The sequence below is a fragment of the Chiloscyllium plagiosum genome, unplaced genomic scaffold (assembly GCF_037043375.1).
Source record: "Chiloscyllium plagiosum isolate Xiang-an unplaced genomic scaffold, Cpla_swu_hap1 HiC_scaffold_24, whole genome shotgun sequence".
Classification (NCBI taxonomy): domain Eukaryota; kingdom Metazoa; phylum Chordata; class Chondrichthyes; order Orectolobiformes; family Hemiscylliidae; genus Chiloscyllium; species Chiloscyllium plagiosum.
The window spans coordinates 53,616,392-53,636,833 of record NW_028270162.1 but is presented as its reverse complement, the minus strand read 5'-3'; the positions used below and the strand labels follow the sequence as shown (position 1 = coordinate 53,636,833).

The window sequence follows — 20,442 nt, the reverse complement described above, 5'->3', positions numbered from 1 at the left end:
AATAAATTGGAAATTTAAATCATGCTTAAATCTTGGCAGATTGGGCCATTAAAGTTAAGGCTCGGTTTATTTAAATGATTACAGGGAAAGAATTATTGATCCAAAACAAATGCTGATGTGAAAGCACTTCTAAGCTACACAGTGGTGCAGTGGCTCAGTGGTTAGCACTGCTGCCTTGCAGCTTAAGGGATTCATTCAGGTTTGATTCCAACCTTGGGTGACTGTGTGGAGTTTGCACATTCTCCCTGTGTCTATGTGGGTTTTCTTGGGTGCTCAAGTTTCCTCCCACAGTCCAACGATGTACAGGCTAGATGAATTATCCATATGATAGTGCAGGGATAGGGCCAATACCCGCAGTTAAAAAGTAATAAAAACTACTGGATAGCCTGAGAATGTGGGAGATGGTATATAAATGCAGTTTTCTTCTTTCTAATCAGGCACTATGATATTTAATTTTTATCTTTTATCTTTAAGCAAGCCCCAACACCAAACCAATATCTAATGTAGTCAACTGGGCATTATCAGCACGTCCTTCAGAAAAGTTCATTTAATCTGATAATTTTACTACCTTCAGGGACCAAGCCAAAATGAAGAATGGTATTACACTTGAATAACAGAAGTAAGTTGTGGTCAGAGCCAGTTGTCAGTAGAGCCTGGATACCCAGCATTAGGGAGCTCAACAGTTTCAGAATACAGGCTGCAGGCTTCAACCCAAGTTGGGACTTGAGTACTTTTAATCAAAATAGGCAGAAATCAGATACAATTATGTTGTTAGTTGCAGGCACAGTAACAGAGCAAAGTACATGATGGATACATTCTGTGATTCTGCTGAGGCTACCTATGTGTACTCAAAACAGAGGTACATGGTGCTGCAGTCCCTGCAGCTGACAAAGATTTGAAATTGCCAAGTTCTCGTTATTGTCCACAACAGACAGGGTGCTGGTGTTATCACTCTTTGGTGTCAATGCTGGATTCCCACTCTCTTACCAATAGTGCCACACTGGCAGTGCTTCTCTTCTATAAAGTGATCCCCTCAAACCCGTATCAGCTAACTTCTAACATGTGGTTTGCTTCACCTCCCTTTCACCTCTCCAGTGCAACATGGCTGTCCCAAGTTTAAAAGGCAGTGTTATTTAGCCCAATGAGCTTACATCCTTTCCGACAATAGGATAAAAGTGAAAGATCAGAAACGAGATGAACCGCCAAAAACCTAAAATTTGGAAATGAGCAACTGGCCAAGAATCTTTTGATAACACCTTCCAAACCAATCTTTATCACTCAGATGGACAAAGGCAGGAGATACATCAGAACACCAACATGGGAAAGTTACTTACCAAATCACATATCATTCTGATTCGGAACCATATCGCTGTCCTTCACTGTTGTTGCATCAGAAACCTGGAATGGGCAGCAATGGCCCAAGAAGGCAGCTCACCACCACCTTCTCAAGGGCAATTAATAACAGCAATGAATGTTGATCTTACTAGCAGCAATTATGTCCCAAATATGAATAGTAAGAGACTCCCTCTGATTTATATTATGGAATATCTGCTTATACTAAGGAAAACATCAGGATGAGAGCTCAGCAATCGAAATTCTGCTCCATAAATGACTACTTTGACAATGTGCAAAACAGAATTCCAATCAATTAATCCTCTAAATAGATTATTATTCGCATTTTATGATGTGTGATCATTATAACATTACTTTCCAATGTAAATTTATTTAATTATTTCTTTTCTGTTCATTTATGGTGGGAATACAATTTTAGTACGTTATCCAGATCTTGTGATCCAGGTCAGGCATAGCTAGTGACTGATCTATCAACCTAGTGCTACCTATTGCTAGTTTTGTGTCATGGATTGTTGTTCATTACATTCCAGATTGAGGAGGAGGTTTTTTTTAAGGCGTCTATGACAGTGGGTTTCTGTCATGTGCATATATTTTAATACTTTTGCACATGAATACTTTCAAATCTTAAGTTACTGCTAACTGCTTTTTCATATTGTAGGGAACCTTTATGATTGCATTATTTGCAAAGACGCAAGTTCAAGAAGCAGCTCATGACTGTCTACCTGGCTTGGGATCGAGTCCAGTCAATCTGCTTGGCTTGACAGCTTGGTCTGTACAGACAACAGGTGAGAATCTAATGTTGAAGCCTATTGTAAATAGCAGCTGTATATGTGCAAATTCTCAGAAGGGCTATCTACGTAATGCATTTATCAGAAATGCTACCAGCTGTACGCTTATATACACTAAAGCTTGTCCATCTCCAAGTTTGTATTGCATTATAACATTAATGTCTTTGGTAAAAATTGTTAATTAGATGAATTAACCTTTTATTAAGTGATCCAGCATGATATCCCATGAATATTCTCAATTGTTAACAGCTAGTGTATGAGTAAAACTGAAGGATAAAGAATCTGTGATTGGACAAACTGCTCAGCTTCCTCCCGAAGCCTCTATCCCTTCAACCACTATGTAATGCCAATGCCTAACAAATTTGGCATATCTATGACATTAGGAAGCTGTTGAGTTCATTGGGCACAGCCAAGGATACTGACAATATTCTGGTTGTAATGCTGAATACCCTGTTTACCAGCCAAGCTATTTCAGTGCCTAGATGACACTGGCAGTTATCTGATGATTTGCAGGATTGCCTGGGCATGTCCTTATTCAATAAATAACAGGTAATAATTATTCTGCTATTAGTCGCCTCTCAAGAGAGTTAGGATTAATTCTTAAAAGCACCATCAAGTGACACCAATAACCAGCTCACTGAATCCAATCACCAGATGGATCCAGACATGAAAGTAAACATTATTTGGCAGGAGAGGTAGGAGTAGCTGTCCTTAATGTCAAGTTAGCAATTCAGTAAGTGTGGTACTAAGGATCGTAAAAGAAGCTGAGGTCCATGGGAGTCAGAATGAAAGCATCCACCTTTTCAGTATAGCTGTATTATGATCAACAGAATTCACATTTGCTCACCCAGGTATCTTTGACAGCAGTTCTTTCCTGTTACTTCAGCTGTTAAAGAGCGGCAATATTGGGGAAATAGCACCACACTCCTCTCACCTCTTCAAGACACAACATTCTGACATTAACAAACAGATGCATCTCTTCACTGTCACTGGTTTAATGTGCAGGAATACCCTGCCTAACAGCACTGCAAAAACATTTCAGGAATGCAATGTTTTGAATCAGTCCTCCCACTACCTATCGGTGACTAGGATGGGCAATGTGGCATTTAGTAAACTTTAAACTTATTCCTCAGTTTTTAATCCAAACCAAAGGCAATGGATTTACTGTTCTGAAGGAATTTGCAAGTTTCTCGGTTAGAGACTGAAATGCTAGTTAACTGGAGCTGTATTTTAATACAATGATAACAATTAGACAAGATGCATCAAAAATAAATATACAAATCACTGTGACCACTTGTACATGAAAATTTGGGGATGATTCAGATTTGAGTCCTTTCCCAAGCAATCTAATGTTATTGCTAACTCCAATTCCATGTTTGCAGAAAATAAGCCTTCTGATTAACAAGCATACAATGTCCTCTGTTCTCAGTAGGAAATGAGGGGGAAAAGAAATATTAGTTCATCTTATATCTAGGTCCCACCTCATAAGTATTTTCAATCTTACCCAACTGGGTACTTCTGCGTCAAATTCAACATCACTGTTGGGGCCTGTTGAAGCAGCAGAACAGCCGGGTCTCCACTCAAATTAATTCAAGTGAGCCATTTCCTGCCTCAACACATTGTAGATTAGACCATTTTGATGACTAAAGTCCTTTTATTGTAGCCACAGTACTCACGTTGAGCTTTGTTTAGTCCTTAGCAAAGCGGCAGAAGTTACTGGAGCAGGAAGAGCACTCTGTAATGTTTCAATCATTTTATGAAAGCAAAATGAGCTTTATTTGAGTCGTCCGGTCAGAGGCAGTGCCAGAGTTACTCACTGCAATGGAAACAAACACATGAGCAATGTCCTTTTACATCTGCTTAGCTTCCATATGAGAAAGTCTGAACTCAACAGGATCGCACCACCAAACAGCAGGATGAATCATCTCAGCTAAGAAACATGTTAGTTTAATTGGAGCAACATGAAGAAAATTTATGTTTTTTTAATAAAAAGAGAAATGATAACTAGTCATAGCATCGGCAGATTGCAACAATATGCAGATCCTGGTCCATCATCAAGGAAACAAATGCAACACTCTCATATACACTAAAAATGGAAACTTTAACATTATACTTCACTACCTCACTACATTTACTTATTGCAGAAAGAGAACTTTACATTGAATATCAGTCACTTCTTTGGCAACCTTTGATCTTATAGGTCTTTTGAATGTGAAAGAAATCTTGTCGAGTTGAGTGCCAACATTGCTGTCTGCTGCTGGTCACTTCATTTGCTGATTGCTTCAGTTCTACCATGAGCTGAAGTTACCAAAACCAGTAATCCCTTTAATCTTTTTGCTGCTGCTGCTGGTGGACGGGCTACTATCTTGATCCACTGCCACTCGTTTTCTAGTTTAGACAAAAAAAAGGCAAGAAAATCGTGATGGGCCAATTGAAAATGAGATTACAGTGTAAACCAGAGTAGTGCAACAAAACTTACATTCTTTGATTTAAAATGTCATTCTTGTTTTCAAATTCATGCACAGTCTCATTCAACCCTGTCTCTGTAACCTCCTCCATTTGTGGCTTCGTATTGTCATGCCCTTGTGGCCAATAGTGTAGTGGAAACCAAGCTCCAATATTTCACAAATCAACATGAGTACAAATTACTGTCATACAGCACAGAAACACGCACTTTCATCTCGAAGATGATAAATCCCTGTCTGTCACTACTAACCGAGATAAAAAAGAACCCAGAACAGGTTTCAGCAAAGAAAAACAAAATTACAAAACAAACTTTATGTATTGTACAAATTTATCCTCTAATATGTGACAAAAATTTAATTTATGACAAATATGCAAACTTCAACTGAATTGTCTTTAAATTCAAACACACACATGATGGACAGACAGTTGAGAGTCTTTTTAGGAGTAGTGCGGGTGGAAAATATGGACAGAAAAGTTTGTGGATCAAAGTCCAAGCCGAAAGGAGTGGAATGAGCTGACTTTTCAGGTGCCAGCCTTCATTTTGGTGATGATATCTTGTTGCTATCAACTGTGACAAGTCACAATTTAGTAGCTGGTCAGTTGTACCTAGGTCTTGCTTAGATTAGAAATTTTCTTTCCCTTTGCAAAGTCTTTCAGCATTTTTCTTTGGCACTTAAAGAGAGAGAGAGAGAGGAAAAGTGCAATTTTGATTGCTGTAGGCTTTTTACAAGTGTGTGTTTCAACTGATATATTTCCTCCCAATTCAGAACGAAACTGACATTTACAAACAATCTAAATCCTGTTGTTGCACAGTTACATTTTATTTTCAAAGTCATTTGGTGTCAGCATGTTTCACAAATGTATCAAAATCCAGTTTCTTCAGAAAAATACATATCATTGTGTAATCATTAAACATACAGTTCAATTTCCCTTAAGGTACAGAAAAATGAGTTCCTTCTCTGTAACAAAGCTGCCTAAATTTCCATTTTCTCCTGTATGTATTTCCAAAGAAAATATCTGTTGTCCTTAAAAATCAACCTTTTTTTATTATTTTACCTTTGGTGGCTATGCTTTCAGCTGTTTGAACTCTAACTCTACAATTACTGTACTGAATCTCTCAGGAGCCTTCCCCCCCCCCTCCCCCTCCCTTAAAGGTTCTCCTGGAAACCTATCTCTGTGACCATGCTTCTCAATATCTATCCTAATATCTTCCTTATTTGGCTTACAATGGTCCCTTTCATTTTTGTACGTGTGTTAGTTTATTGCACTGCACAGACATTGACATGCATCAAGCGGTCATGCATGCGTGCTTCTTGAACAAATACTGGTAGTGTGCAGCCTGTTTATTATAGTCTGGCTGTGCATCTGTGCTGCTCAGAGGAACATTGGCTCGATGTCAAAACCCGGTAGATTCATCTTGTGGATCATCTTAGTGTGATACTTTAGTGTGATAAAAGCACTAGATTAATGCCATCTATTATTGTCATTGATTGATCACAGGAATAATATAATCATAAGTCTGTGGACTTAATTAGTCATAAATTGTATCTCCAGGACTTTCTACTCTTATACAACAAGTGCCATATCTAAAGAGATTTGGTCTTTGTCTGTCGTGGAAGGACTGGTGATTTTCAGCTTGGGCTGAATTGTGATGGAAATGGTGAGAAAACACATCCTACAAGTAAGGCGAGGTTACAAAATCAGCAGTTATTCACACATTAAGCCTGTACTTCAGGCTGAAGGAGGGACAGGTACACAGAATCAAGAGGGTAGCAAACCAACATATGTCAGTGTTCTGAAGCAAAAACAAAGTGTTTGCAGTATTAAAGTAAAACATGCTCCAAAGAAGGGCCCTTAACAGCAAAGACCAAAGACAGCTTGCTGTCCAATTGTGATTGACTGATATGGCCTCAGAGCTACAGACGATTAAAACCAAGAGACTGTCCACCTAAGGCAATTACTTCAGGCAATTCCAACTGCTATCCTATCAGGAAATGATGGAAACACATACTGACCAGTCAGCAGCACGTCGTGACATTTTGCTGTGCAGTCTTCAGCAAAACCATTTTAATGAGGGTACACAAGATATCTCTTCACTTTATTGATATTGATTGAACTACTGTCCCTTTTTTGGGGGCGACACGGTGGTTAAGTGGTTAGCACTGCTGCCTCACAGCGCCAGGAACCTGGGTTCAATTCCCACCTCAAGCGACTGACTGTGTGGAGTTTGCACATTCTCCCAGTGTTGGCGTTGGTTTCCTCCAGGTGCTCCAGTCTCCTCCAAAGCTCCTAAGATGTGCAGGATAGGTGGATTGACTATGCTAAATTGACAATACTGTCCAAGGATGTGCAAGGTAGGTAGATTAGTCATGGGAAATGCAGGGTTACAGGGGTAGGGATGGGCCTGGGTGGACGTGACAGGCTGAATGATCTATTTCCACATTATAGGAATTCTACGAAATTCTCAGCATTTATAAATTTTAATCATATACAATTTTATTTTTGCACCTTTCATCATTTATTGTGGAGCAGTATCAGATATTATGGGGTAGATGGTATCCAAAGTTGCTCTGCTTGTCTCCACTGAAGAGCACCATAAAACAGCAAGGCAAGTGTATAAAAATGCCTGAAGAACTGTCAAAGCAAAATCAAAAGTGAAAATTGCTACACATTGATAAAATGCAAGTAGTTGGAAGCATCAGACAGTTAGTGCAGTGATTTCAAACCACCAAGTGATCTGATGACAAACAAAAACAGAACTTGCTGAAGAACCTCAGCAGGTCTAGCAGCATCTGTGAAGAGAAAGCAGAGTTAATGTTTCGAGCCCTGTGACTCTCCTTTAGAGCATCTGATGATATTTTTTGTTGCTAAAATCAGTACCTCATTTTCCTGAACCTTGCACATTTGTTGTGAAGGTTTCAGAGTTTTTTTTGAAGTGCTATGAGAATGGAAAAAGTCACTTACGTAGCTGCCATGTTAATGTATTTCCCAACACCTTGCCGGTAGATTTTTGGGCCATCATTTGAACTACTTTTTGGCACAACTGGCATTGCTTTGGCCTTTTCCTCTTCCTCCTCGTTCCGAGCTTTCTCACGTTCTTCGGCGATCTGACAACAAATAAACAACTGGTAATACAACTTTCACACTGTGCATGACACTTTCACCCTGTAATATATACAACTTTACAGGTCTTGAAGTAGCCACCTCCACTAGATAATGCTTTAATATTCAACTCCAGAGTGATACACTCATCCTGAAGTTATTGTGGTGATGTCTTCAAACTGCAATCTCTGATTGAAACAGGCTTGTAGATCAATGGTATCAATGGATTGGGCTAGTTCTGTTTGGCAATTTGGATTAATCTGAATCTACTATATAGCCTTTGACACTTAACCAACCATTACTTTATTAGAAAATGAGGTGGAACTTTCACATGTCATCAGTTCTGACCAACCCAGTTCCATGGCTCAAAGGCCATGTAGAAAAGGCAGACTGTTAATAATTAATGCAGATTAAAAATGGTGGTCCCCATTGTAAAATATTTGATAAACCTTTCTTCTGTGGTGTCTAAACACTCAAGGAAACAACCTGAAGTTTACATTGAATAAAGTGATGTACTGATCAGGATCAAGAACAATGCTCTTCTCTCTCTTGGTATGAAAAGATCTGCTAAACTATTATACCATGCTTGTCACGCAGTAGGCCTAAATAACACTGCTGCGGAAAATGTCAATTATAAATTGTCGAGTCCAACAGTGAAGAGAAGTGCAAATATTGTTATTAACCAAGATTGCTTTAACTGTGTATGCCAATTGGCTTTCTATACGTTCTGCTTCAGAAACACTCAGGCAACTCTCTCCCAGTAAGCTCGCTGGCACATTGTTTAGTTGGAAGCTCAAAAGAAAATCCAAATATGTTCAACCAGATCACAATTTTTGTTATGCATTTAATTTTGGAGGTGAGGTCTGATGTGAGTTTAAAACAAATTTCAGTGCATAATAAAAAGGCAGTTAATTACTCAGAAACATTTAAGTTGACAATACTCAGTTCACAACAGATTTTAATGAATGTGGTGAATAACTAAATCAGTTATTCACCAGCAGATCTGCCTTGTCTAAAAACACTATCGGCTTCTGCTCTAACTGCAGAGGTACTGCCTGGCTTCTTTCCCCACAGGAAATTTTCTTATTAAACTCCTCGGTCTGATTTAGACATCCTCTCAGCTGTCTTTACCCACTTCCCTTAGATTTCCTTGCCATGTCTAGCCCTAAAACTGCCCTCTCCAAGTTCATCTTGCCTATGAGAGCTTACTTCCTGCTCTCCTGACCCTACTCCCACTAAAGTGGTGGCCATCTAACTTACTTCCTGACTCCTCTGTTAGTAGACACTGTTAACAGTTCTTTCCCCTCAGCTAATTTCCTCCTCTCTTTCAAAGTTATCCCAAATCTCCTTTACAAATAAAACAGATCTTGACACCTCAGTCTGAGTGAACTACTCTTCTTCCTTCCTTGTTTAAAGCCTGCAAACGTGATGTTGCTTCCTGAAGTCCATAACTGTCTTTCGTAGACCTCCACATTTGAATTCCTCCAATTAGGTTTCTCCCCAGCCAAAATACTGCAGCTGTTCTTATCAGAATCACAAATCACATCCGATGTGACTGCGATAAAGGTCCTTCCTTACTTCCTTGGTATGCTTACAGTCCAAGACATGGTTAATCACATCATCCTCCTGTAAAGCCTCTCTGCTGTAGTCTAGCTGGGTGGGACTGCACTTGTTGGTTCCATTCTAGAACATTCCAGATATAGCCAGATGTAATGGCTTCCCTACAGACTTGCAGACCATTCCCAAGGATATTTCATTGGCCCCATCTTTTTTCTGACTTATAGATATTTTCTCATCAACCTATTTAGAGATATTATGACACACCTCAGAGCAGGTGAGACAAAACCAGGCCTCCTGGCCCAGAGGAAAGGGCACTACCAGTGTACCGGAACAGCCTGAAACCCAGTCTTCAGGCTCAAAGGTAGGGCCGGTACCGCTGCTCCACTATAGCCCCTTAACCTCACTTATGTGCTGCTGTCACTTTCCACATATACACCAACACCACCCAACTCCACTTCAGAAACACTTCTCTCACCTCCCTCCCTTGTTTTAAACTGTCACATTGCTTGCCCAAATTGATGAAAAGAAATTGCTTCAACCAAAGACTGGGACAAAAAAACATTTTCAGACCTTTCAGAGTTTCAACACATCTTCTGCATTTGTCTATTTCGACCTCTACATCTGCTGCTTAAAGCTTCATTCAAGCCTCTGTGGTCTCTAATCCAACACACCCCTGGTTGGTCTGCTACATTCCATCTTTCATCAAGCATCGTCCAAAGCTATGTGCCTATATCCCAGTCACCCATCACCTCTACATTGTTTTCTGATTCATCAACACTGGTTTCAAAAATTTCAACCTTATTTTAAATTTTCAACATGGCCTTGATCTTTCCTATTAGTAATCTCCTGTAGCCCTACAACCCATTCTCCTTCAACTCTGGCCTCAAGACCATTTTAGATATTTTCTAATGAAACTATTCAGAGATACAATTACAGATATCTGGTAGGACTTGAACCTGGCCTCCTGGCTCAGAGGTAGTGACACTGCTATTTAAAGTTTAATTACGTCATCTCTGATAGTCATGGCTTTGTCTGATAAGACCGTCAGATTAAGTTGATCACAACCTGGACTTGGTGAACATAATTTTCTTGAGTGACCTGCCTCCCTCCCTTTTTCTGATTTACAGCCATTCCTGGGTTGTTATTTACATCCTCTCCGGTGAAGATTGATGCAAAACACCTGCTCAATTCATCTGCCTCTTTTTCTTCCCTTGAGGTGCTCTTTAAAGACGGTTTCTTTGAATGGACTTTTGGTCATCTATCTTAAAGCTCAATACCAAATTTTGTTTTATAACTCTCCTAAAAAGCACCTTGGGATATTTTACTACATTAAAGATCTGTTTAAAAAAAGCTATGAGTTGTAAACTGACTGATGGTATTCATTAAGTCCCATGACTAGCTGTTAAAATGTTTCACCTGGACTTCACTTGAGTTCCAGGTTCCAATGCCTTCCAGATGTGTGCCAAGATCTGAAATGTGTACTATGAATTTGTTAAAGGGTAATCACCTAGACTGGATAGGGGGAGAGGTGGGAGGTCTTTGATACTGCATGCTGTTACCTTTTCATCCCTGCCATCTAAAATATCAAGTAGAAAGTGAGGACTGCAGATGCTGGAGATCAGAGTCGAGAGTGTGGTGCTGGAAAAGCACAACAGGTCAGGCAACATCTGAGGAGCAGGAGAATTGATGTTTCGGGTATAAGCCCTTCATCAGGAATCTAAAATATCCTTCCTCTTGGTTGTAATTTATATTAATTCAAAACATATGAATATCTGAGTTATGAGTCAAAGTACGCTAGCTGGTTCTTCAAACCAGTTCCTCTATTTAATAAGATCATGGCTGATCTGATTGTAACATCGATCCCACATTCCCAACGATCCCTGATAAGCTTTCACCCACTTGCTCATCAAGGATCTATCTCCCACTGCCTTTAAAAAAAATTAGAAGATTTTGCTTCCACTTTGGAGAAAGAGAGCTTCAAAGACTTACGACCCTCAGAAGATAAAAAATTCTCATCCATTTTAAATCAGTGACCCTTTTTTTTTAAACAGTGACCCTTAGTTCTAGATTCCCCCACAAGAGGAAACATCCTCTCTACAACCAATCCATCAAGTTCCCCTCAAGATCTTATATGCTCTAATCAAGTTCTCTCTTCTAAACTCTGTCTGTCCTTTTCTCATAAGACAATGCAAACAACCCAGGTATGAACTGCTTTGAACTGCTTCTAGTGCATTTACATGCTTCCATAAGGAAGGAAAACTATACCTTGTATAGTACTCCAGATGTGCTCTCATCAATTCGTGCACTAGGATGCCCAGATCTCTCTGCAGCTCACACCTCTGTAATCACTCAAAATGTGAGATGCTTTTTTTTATTCTTCTTCCCAAGATGGTTAATTCCACACTTTCCAACATTATACTCCATTTGCCAGATCTTTGCCACTCATTTAGCCTATCAAACCTATCTGTATTCCTTTGGAGCCTTTTTTAGACCTTGTCTCATTAACTTTTCTATCTTTGTGTCATGAGTAAATTTAGCAACCATATCTTTGGTACCATTATTCAAGTAATTTATACAAATCAAAAAAATTGTAATGCCTGTGGTGGACCACATGTGATATTCTGCCTATCGATTACCCTGACTCTGCTCTCTGTCAGTTAGTCAATCTTACATCTATATCAATATGTTACTCCTTACTCAGTGAGCCTTTATTTTCTGCAACAACTTTTGATGTGGTAACTTATCAAATCACTTCTGGAAATCCAAGTACAATACATCACTGGCTCCCTTTTACCTATAGCATAAATCATTACTTCAAAGAACACTAAACATGATTTCTTTTTCACAAAACTATGTTGAATTTGCCTGATCGCCTTGAACATTTTCTTTTAATGTCCTGCAAGTTTATAACACTTATTATGACAGATATTAAGCTAACTGTAAATGGGTAATAAATGCTGATCTAGCCAGCAACATCCACATCTGATTTGATTTATTGTTGTCACATGTACTGAAATACCTTGAAAAGTGTTGTTTTGTGTGCTATACCAGCAGATCGTACCATACAAAGTTCATCAGGGTAGCTTAAGAGTGCAGAATACAGTGTTACAGCCACAGAGAAGGTGCAGAGAGAGAGAGAGAGTGAGATTAACATTAACATTTGAGAGGTCCGTTCAAAAGTCTGATTACAGTGGGGAAGAAAGATACTGCCATATAGTTTCCTACTTTAAATCACATTCCCCCTTTGAAGAAAGGTGTTCCATTCACTAACTTCCAATTTAATGGACCTGCTCCTGGAGAATTTTGGAAAATTAGAACTAACACATCAACTATCTCACTTGCCATCTCTTTTAAACTCCCTAAAATGAATTCAATCAGGACTGAGGTTCTTTGCACACTTCCTTGGTGATTGCAATTTTCCTGAGTTCCTCCCCCTCTCTATTTCCTGACTACAGCTATCTCTGGGATGATATATATTCTATGTAGTGATCACTGTTACAAAATACCTGTTCTGCCATCTCTGTATTTTCCATTATGATTTCCAGACTCACTTCCTACAGTACCAACACTCAGAGTTAATTATTTTTTAAAATACTTACAGAAACACCTAAAACAGTGCTGTTTGTCTCCACAACAGTGACTAAAACCAGAAAAATAACTCAGTGAATGTCAGTTACTTTGGAATGTCCTCAGGATACAATAGACGTGTTGCATAAATATAGATTATTTCTTTACTGTATCATGGTCTTGATAGTGCTGACATCACAGACTACACTGTAATCAGCTGTCTTCTGATGTAGACTCAGTCAGCAGCACCACTGATACAGCAACATTAAGAAGCGTCAGCCTTTTCCTCACCCAGTTCCGACTGAGGTCGCTGTTAAAGAGTGAATGGAAAAGTCTCAAATGTCTACTCTGCTACATCTCTGTTGATGTATTGAGGAATACAAAGCTCAGCTGAGCCTCAGTGGGAGCTTTTGTCCTTAAAGGAGAAAAAGGAAAACTGCCTTTGATAGTATAAAGGTCCTTTCAAAACTTCAGAACATTCCAATGTACTTTGCAGCCAATGAGGTCTTTTTGAAATGGACAGACTTTTTAAATCCAGCAAATATAGAAGCCAAATGCCACACAGCAATACAATTATGACCAGTTATTCCACCTTCTGTGTGATATTGCTTAAAGGATAAATAATAGCCAGGACACCATGGATAACTTCCCAAACTGCTTCAAAATACTGAGATGGGATCCTTTATGTTCACCTGAGATAGTATTCAGGACCTCAACTTCAACAGCATCTCTGACAGCCCAGTACTCCCTCTGTATTGCACTGGCTTGTCAGCTGAGATTTGTGTCCTGAAATGTCCGAAAAGGGACATGAGTTTTTAACCTCTGACTCTGAGAGAAATGTGTTACTGAGTCATAGCTGACATACTCTAGGCCAAATATTTCAGGCAAGGTGATCTATTATGATATAAGCTATTTGGCCAAAGATCAATGTTCCATTAAAGGCAGGCTGGCTCTTAAGTCTAGTTGCCCTATGGCTCATACAGGTTCAAATAATGTGCTCATTTTACTTGAATTGTCACCATTAAGTTTGGGCTGTGGCAGAGTTAAAGGAGATGATGTCTGAACAAATGATTATATCTTGCCAAGCACTTACCAAAACATCTGCTTCTTCAAAAGGATCCACAAACACTGCTGTCCTCTCAATTTTGATCTCTTCCTATAGGTGGAGAGAAAAAACAAAGCTCAACTGTTGGGAACATGGATGCTAAATGAACTTTGCCACAGTTTGAAACACAGAGTTTCTGGGAATTAGCATAAATACACAAAGACCAGTATTCAGCCAGGAAACCCCGACCAAAATTCTTGGCTATCTATGATTTCAGCGAGTAGTCAAAGCAAGGTGTAAATGCTAGCTGATAAAATATTTCAATTACATCTACTTATTAAGTTTCAGAACCAACAATTCAATTTCCATTTCTTTCACCAAAAGTAATGTTCTATTTGGGGCTGAGATGTGATTCATGAATTTAATGTTGGATCGCAGCTTAGAATATTTTGGGCAAAGCATGAGACAGTTTAGAATTGAAGGACTTACATGCCATGCATGTTTATTTTGAATTTAGTTTTAAAAATAAATAATGTAAGTTTTTTCAACAGTCTTTCTCACTTAAGTATCGAGTACAATGATGTACACCGAAAACTATGCAAGTTTTCTTTCATCTTATGAACTGATTGGGATCTTGACAGATATTCCACCTTAATCCAAATCCTTAAGGGATTCAGTCTGTTATGAAAAGCATGGACTACCTTCAAACGTCTGTGACACTTACGGAGTATTGACAGATGGATGGATGGGCAATCTCACAAAATGCATTGGCAATGACACTAGATCAAAACACTCTTTCTGGCAAGTAATTAAGGCGAGGTACACAAATATAATACTCCATTAATGGTAAGTTGTCCCAATATACTTAACGTAATAATATAGAAATAAGCTGCATTCACAAAGGCTTAGTTTTAAATTTATTTATATTTTACTTCAGTTTGCAATCCTTGGAAGTGAATTCTGTTAGACAGAGAGCTCCAGATATATGACTTCTGTTTCTGATCGTACAAATGTGAAGTGCCTTAGAACATTTTTCAACATGAAAGGCACTACAGAATGGCATCTTGTTGCTACTGGTGGCTTCAGGACAAAGATGCTTATATTCAGGCGACAATCAGTTTCACCAAAATCTCATTAGACCATGGCATTAAAATAGGCAGAAGAATTGACCCTCAGTAATGAGTGCTGCTCACATGAGCACAGTGAAAGGCCAGGACATCTGTGGGCATATTAACTACGGATGAGGTTATCCTTTCACACAATGGCACCAACACAGCATCACTGCATGATACAAGAAAAGAAGAGTGAATAATTTAAAAATCATGGTGTGATAGAAATTTTACGAGGAAAAACTTGGAACTCATTCTAGCAATAGCTATGTCAACTGGAAGGTAGCATATTAACTGCTAGCTGGATATTATAATATGATAGAAAAGGGGAGAACAGAAACATGGACTGGATTTTTCTCTTGGAAATGGGAAACAGGAGGTAAATATGTTTTTCTGTCAGAAACTCATCTTTGGTGGAAAACAGATGGAATTTCCAAAACAGATGTTCCTGACCAATAAAAACCACCGAGAACAGGAATGTGGGTGCACTGCATATTCCAAGGAAAACTATCACTGAGGCTACTGGCTGTCCTGATAGAGTTTGTGCCAAAGCCTGCCACTGCATCACAGGAAAGCAAGAAGCCACAGGGCATCAAGAGATCTGGTGCTGAGGAGATAGAGGAGAGGGGTCTTCTTCCTGGAGGAGGATGACAGGAACACCTCTCTGCTCAGCATTCAGCTGCCTCTACCTCCAATTCCTCTCACATGTCCCTGTCTGTTCCTCCCTCTGTCCATCCCTGATAAATTGAATCCTCTGTCCTTCCAGGTTCACAGCTCTTTAGGGCCATGTAGTGAAAAGTGCAGCAGAACACCAAGCCTATTGTCAGGGGGAATACTGCATGGCACCTTCTAACTGATCTATGTACTGAACTCAGTGCACTCTGAGTTTGGGATGCTCCATCAGTTATGAATATAGCATATTGATAAAGAGGGAAGCTGGTACCTGTAATCAATGTGTGTACCAGTGTACAGCTGCCTGAGAGATACCACAGACGTATGCAGCTAATAAGGGCAGATGTCTCTAACTTTCTGCCCAGTGATTCACATCTTCCTTTGCCACTCAATCTCAGTCACCTAAAGGTCTCTTTGCCTTTACTTACAGATCCTGTTCTCAAGATAATTCCTTTGTGCCTCTTGTATCTCTCTTCGACTTCCTAGCATCCAGTGCTACTTGTCCTACACTGGCCTCATCTCCACTGGCTTTGATTTACAAGGGTGCTGCACCAATGCCATCTGCAGGCTTCATGCTCAGGTGGAGTCTATTCATGCACACACCCCTGATGCCCAGATCATTCCAGAAGGGTAATGATCATTGAACTGCCTCTTAATCTGCCTCCATTCCTGCAATGGGCTTCTGTAACTTTACCTTCAGAGAGTTAAACATAAACTTTAGAAAGCATCCTTACTGACCTTCATAAACTTTTCTTTATGTATGACTAACCCCATGTGGTGCCTTTTCTTTCATTCAGCCAGTCTGACAAATTGCTAGCTTCATCTGGGATTATTAGAAATCTTTTAAGAGATGGGCTTTTAATCTCCCTGATCTCTGTGATGGTAGGTGCAGGTCAGTTCTGAACACCATGTTCTCTCCCTCCCTTGCCAAGATTGGGGAGTGCTGAAACAGAAGCGAGATTTACAGGTCCACAACCTGCTTCTGCTCCAGTGTGGGGGAAATCCAGTTTGTGCCCTCAAAGATCATGCTGTCTTTAGACTAGGTTTACCTTTGGCAGGTCGGTCTTTACATCACTCTCCACATTCTCCATAGCTGTCAAGGTCTCAAAACCACCAACAACTCTGAAATTTAAACAGAAAGAAAATAACAGCTATCTTATAACTGCTGCACAATTCACATCCCCAATTCATATGTAGTTAAGAAGAAACAAAGTTACAAGAAAAGATACAGTTAACAGACATTCAGTTAAATATGAGCACACATGAAGACTTTTCACTTCTCCTTTCTTATTTCTGTGTGAACATCAACTGAAAGTTGACATAAAACTAAAATTTTGATAAACTATCCAACTTCCAGTTCTTGCCTCTTGTGTCCATTGTGGAGACAATATGTTCAATGGTGGGGTCATGGTCCGGGGGAGATAGAAAGTGGTGTGGGAGACCTGCCTCTGCAGTTTACAGGTCATTACCGCAGACATATCTTCCAGTGAAGCATCAATTTACCTGCATTAATCTCAATTTAGTCCACTGTATTCGTTGCGCCCTGTGATCTCTACTTTGGGGAGATGAAACACAGACTGGGCTGCGGTGTTGCACAACACTTATGTTCTGTCTGCAAAAATGACCCTGACCTCCTTGTTGCCTTCCATTTCAACATGCCACCATGTCCCCTAGCCAACATCTCTGCCTTGGGTTTACTTGGGTCCAGTGAAATCCAGCACAAGCTAGATGTGCAGCATCTCATTTTCCTCTTGGGGACTTGATGCAGCCTTCAGGACTCTTATTAAGTTCAATAATTGTAGGGCCTGAGCACCTTCGCCCAACCCCTACACACCAGACATTGTCTTCACATGGGCTGCTACCTGTTGATTCCTCCAGGCTGATCTTTACCCATTCCTTTGTCTGCCCAACTATTGTTTTCTCTTTCTCTCTCTCTCGCTCTGTGCCTCATCCACCTATCATTAGCTCTGTTAGCTAAGCTTCTTAGGGCTAAAGGAATCAAAGGAAAGAGTGTTATGAAGGTGCAGGTGTGTACCGTACCTTTAAGAGAGAGTGGAAGCTGGCACGGACCTAGAGAGGCACAGAGTGTGCTGAAACATTTTAAAATATACCATTAGGTTGTGAAACAAATAGTTGAAGCTGTGTTGCCATGGTACACAACAAATTTGAATTTGGCCAATCAATTAAAATTATGCCCCAGGATACCAAATTTCAATCAAATTTGAATTTTAATGTTTTGATGACATCCAATGAGACGGTCCAATGTTTTGGGGTATATAAAATCGGACATTTTGAACAGTTAGCCAGAGTGGCAAACAGCACCAACAAACACAGATGGCTTGCAGAATCGCTCTCTGAAATGTACCTTTTAATATCAAAGTTGTGAAGCAGAAGACTGAAGAAAGACCCAGGAAAGTACAGACAAAGACACGAAGGGAACAGCAACAACCGGCTGTTTTTGAAATTTGATTCTTTTCGTCAAGTTTAATCGGGGGGTTTTATCAGATCAGTATATTGTTGTAGAGTGGGAGGTAGATAAATTGATCAGTCAAAGGAGGATTCCTGTGTAGATGTTGTTTAATGTTCCTGTGTTTTTTGGGGTTAAAGAATAAATTGTTAAATTTTTTTCTTTACATAGAGGGACTTTTGTAGTTCTTGGTCACTCATTCTTTAGCAGATTACAACGGGAGGTGAGCTTTTCTTTGGATCTTGTTGTGAATTTCCCCGTGTTGCGAATTTCCCCGTGTTGTAACAACCAGGGGAAAGCTGGAACATGGTCCTGAGTTAAATGATCAACCATAATTATATTGAATGGTGGAGCAGACTCGAAGGGCTCAATGGCCTACCCTGCTCCTTCTTTTTCGATGTTTCTAGGATAGCAACAATGGCACTAATTGCCCATCTCTAATTGCCATGAGGTGTAGTGATGTCCTGCTGCAGTCTGGGAGGATAATACCTCCACAATGCTACTGCAAAGCAAGATCTAGGATTTTAATTCCGTGTCTGTGAAGGAAAGGCATATGAACCAACATCCTTGTTTGTGACTTAAAGGAGCATCCACTGCTACCCGTGTAACTCTAAATCTTGGAAGTTTGAGAGGGGCTGTCAAAGAAGCTTCAACAGTGCATCATATAAATAGTAGACATTGCAGTATGGTGGCATGAGTTGTATTAATTACTGAAGTCAGTGTTTAGAGTGTTGCATTGAGTTTTGTTTGATTAGACTATTTCTAGACTGCATGGTGGCTCAGTGGTTAGCACTGCTGCCTCACAGCGCCATGGACCCGAGTTTGATTCCCACCTCAGGTAACTGTCTGTGTGGAGTTTGCACATTCTGCCCGTGTCTGCGTGGGTTTCCTCCAGGTGCTCCAGTTTCCTCCCACAGTCCAAAGATGTGCAGGTCAGGTGAATTGGCCATGTTAAATTGCCCATAGGTGTTAGGTGTGTTAGTCAGGGGTAAATGTATGGTAGAGGACTGAGTCTGGGTGGGTTACTCTTGGGAGGGTCGGTGTGGACTTGTTGGACCAAAGGGTCTGTTTCCTAACTGTAGGGAATCCAATCTAATCTTCTGGGTATGGCTGCAACTGTCTCTACCCAGGAAAGTGGAGAATACTTCAGATTTAGGCCTAGTGTATGTTGAATTGTCAAGGTGTGAGCTAATTCTTTCTGACTTGCATGGCATCCACAGCATTTATGTGGCTAATCATGTTGAACTTCTGGTCTAAGGAGCTGTTCCACCAAATCTAAACTTGGTCCAAGTGGTAGAGTTTAACAAGTAATGAATCAGATTTCCAAGAAGTGGCTAACTCATACAGATTACCATTGCACTCCCTTTTCATGCAATGAACGAGCTCTGTATTTCTGACAGGAGATTCTGCTCAGGGTTCCTTCAGAAATGTGAAGCTGTACTTCCATTCTAATAGATCCCTCATCGCATAGAATGGTCAGGAAAGGCAAAACAGAGATAATATATTTAGTTTCTTCATCTAAACTACTCTAACATATTGTGAAAAGGTGGGCTCCAAGCATGTCCAAGCAAATCAAAAGATGTGCAGGTTAGGTGGATTGGCCAGGCTAAATTGCCCATAATATACAGGAATAGAGTGAGAGTGGGGCAGGGGCTGGGGGTTGGGTCTGGATAGGATGTTCTTCAGAGGGGCTGCGAGGACTCAATGGCCAAATGGCCTGTTTCCACACTGTTGGGATTCTATGATTCACTGATCCCTGCAGTACTTCACTAGATACTGCCTGCCACTCCGAAAAAGACCTGTTTATTCTCCACTTCTGTTTCCTGTCAGACAGCCAATATCTCTATCCATGTCAGAGAATTTTAAAAAATCAATTTCCTTTATAATCTTTCAACAGACCCAACTATCACTGCTTTACTAGGTGGTTTCACAACAAATAGTAACACTTCAATAAATGTTTCAGATGTTCGGTAGCTTTCAAAGGTGCAATTTTGTTTGTTCATTAGGCATAAAGACTACTTTGCATAAAGAGTTGACATACTTTCAAAGATGCCTGATATGAATTAAAGATGAAGGTCATAAATAAATAAAAGATGTAACATCTGTTGAGACTGCGCTAACCATTCTACTGCAGGCACTAAATTTCATCGCCAATACTGACAGCTCTGCTTCTCCAGGTGCTGGAGGACCTGACCACAATCTAATCTGTAGATACTTGTTCTAAATTAGATTGCGGGTTTTTGAAGAATAAATTCTTTGATTGGTTTGATAATATTTGGTATTCCCGAAATCATATCCCATTCCACAACCAAG

At 39.9% G+C, this 20,442-nt stretch overlaps 1 protein-coding gene across 2 annotated transcripts in view; it reads right to left on the bottom strand.

Annotated features, from left to right (window-relative positions):
- Positions 1-700: 700 nt before the first annotated feature.
- ppil2 (peptidylprolyl isomerase (cyclophilin)-like 2) overlaps positions 701-20,442 on the bottom strand; it is a 392,675-nt gene continuing 372,933 nt past the window's right edge. The window contains exons 17-20 of one of the 2 annotated variants that reach the window (XM_043716075.2): positions 16,712-16,784; positions 13,930-13,992; positions 7,572-7,714; positions 701-4,529 (exon numbers count right to left, since the gene is read on the bottom strand). In XM_043716075.2, the coding sequence (XP_043572010.1) occupies positions 4,430-4,529; positions 7,572-7,714; positions 13,930-13,992; positions 16,712-16,784 (379 nt within the window). In that variant the 3' untranslated portion in view covers positions 701-4,429. Of the gene's footprint in view, positions 4,530-5,770; positions 7,400-7,571; positions 7,715-13,929; positions 13,993-16,711; positions 16,785-20,442 lie in introns of those variants that run through there. The other variant, XM_088000184.1, reaches the window with a different exon arrangement.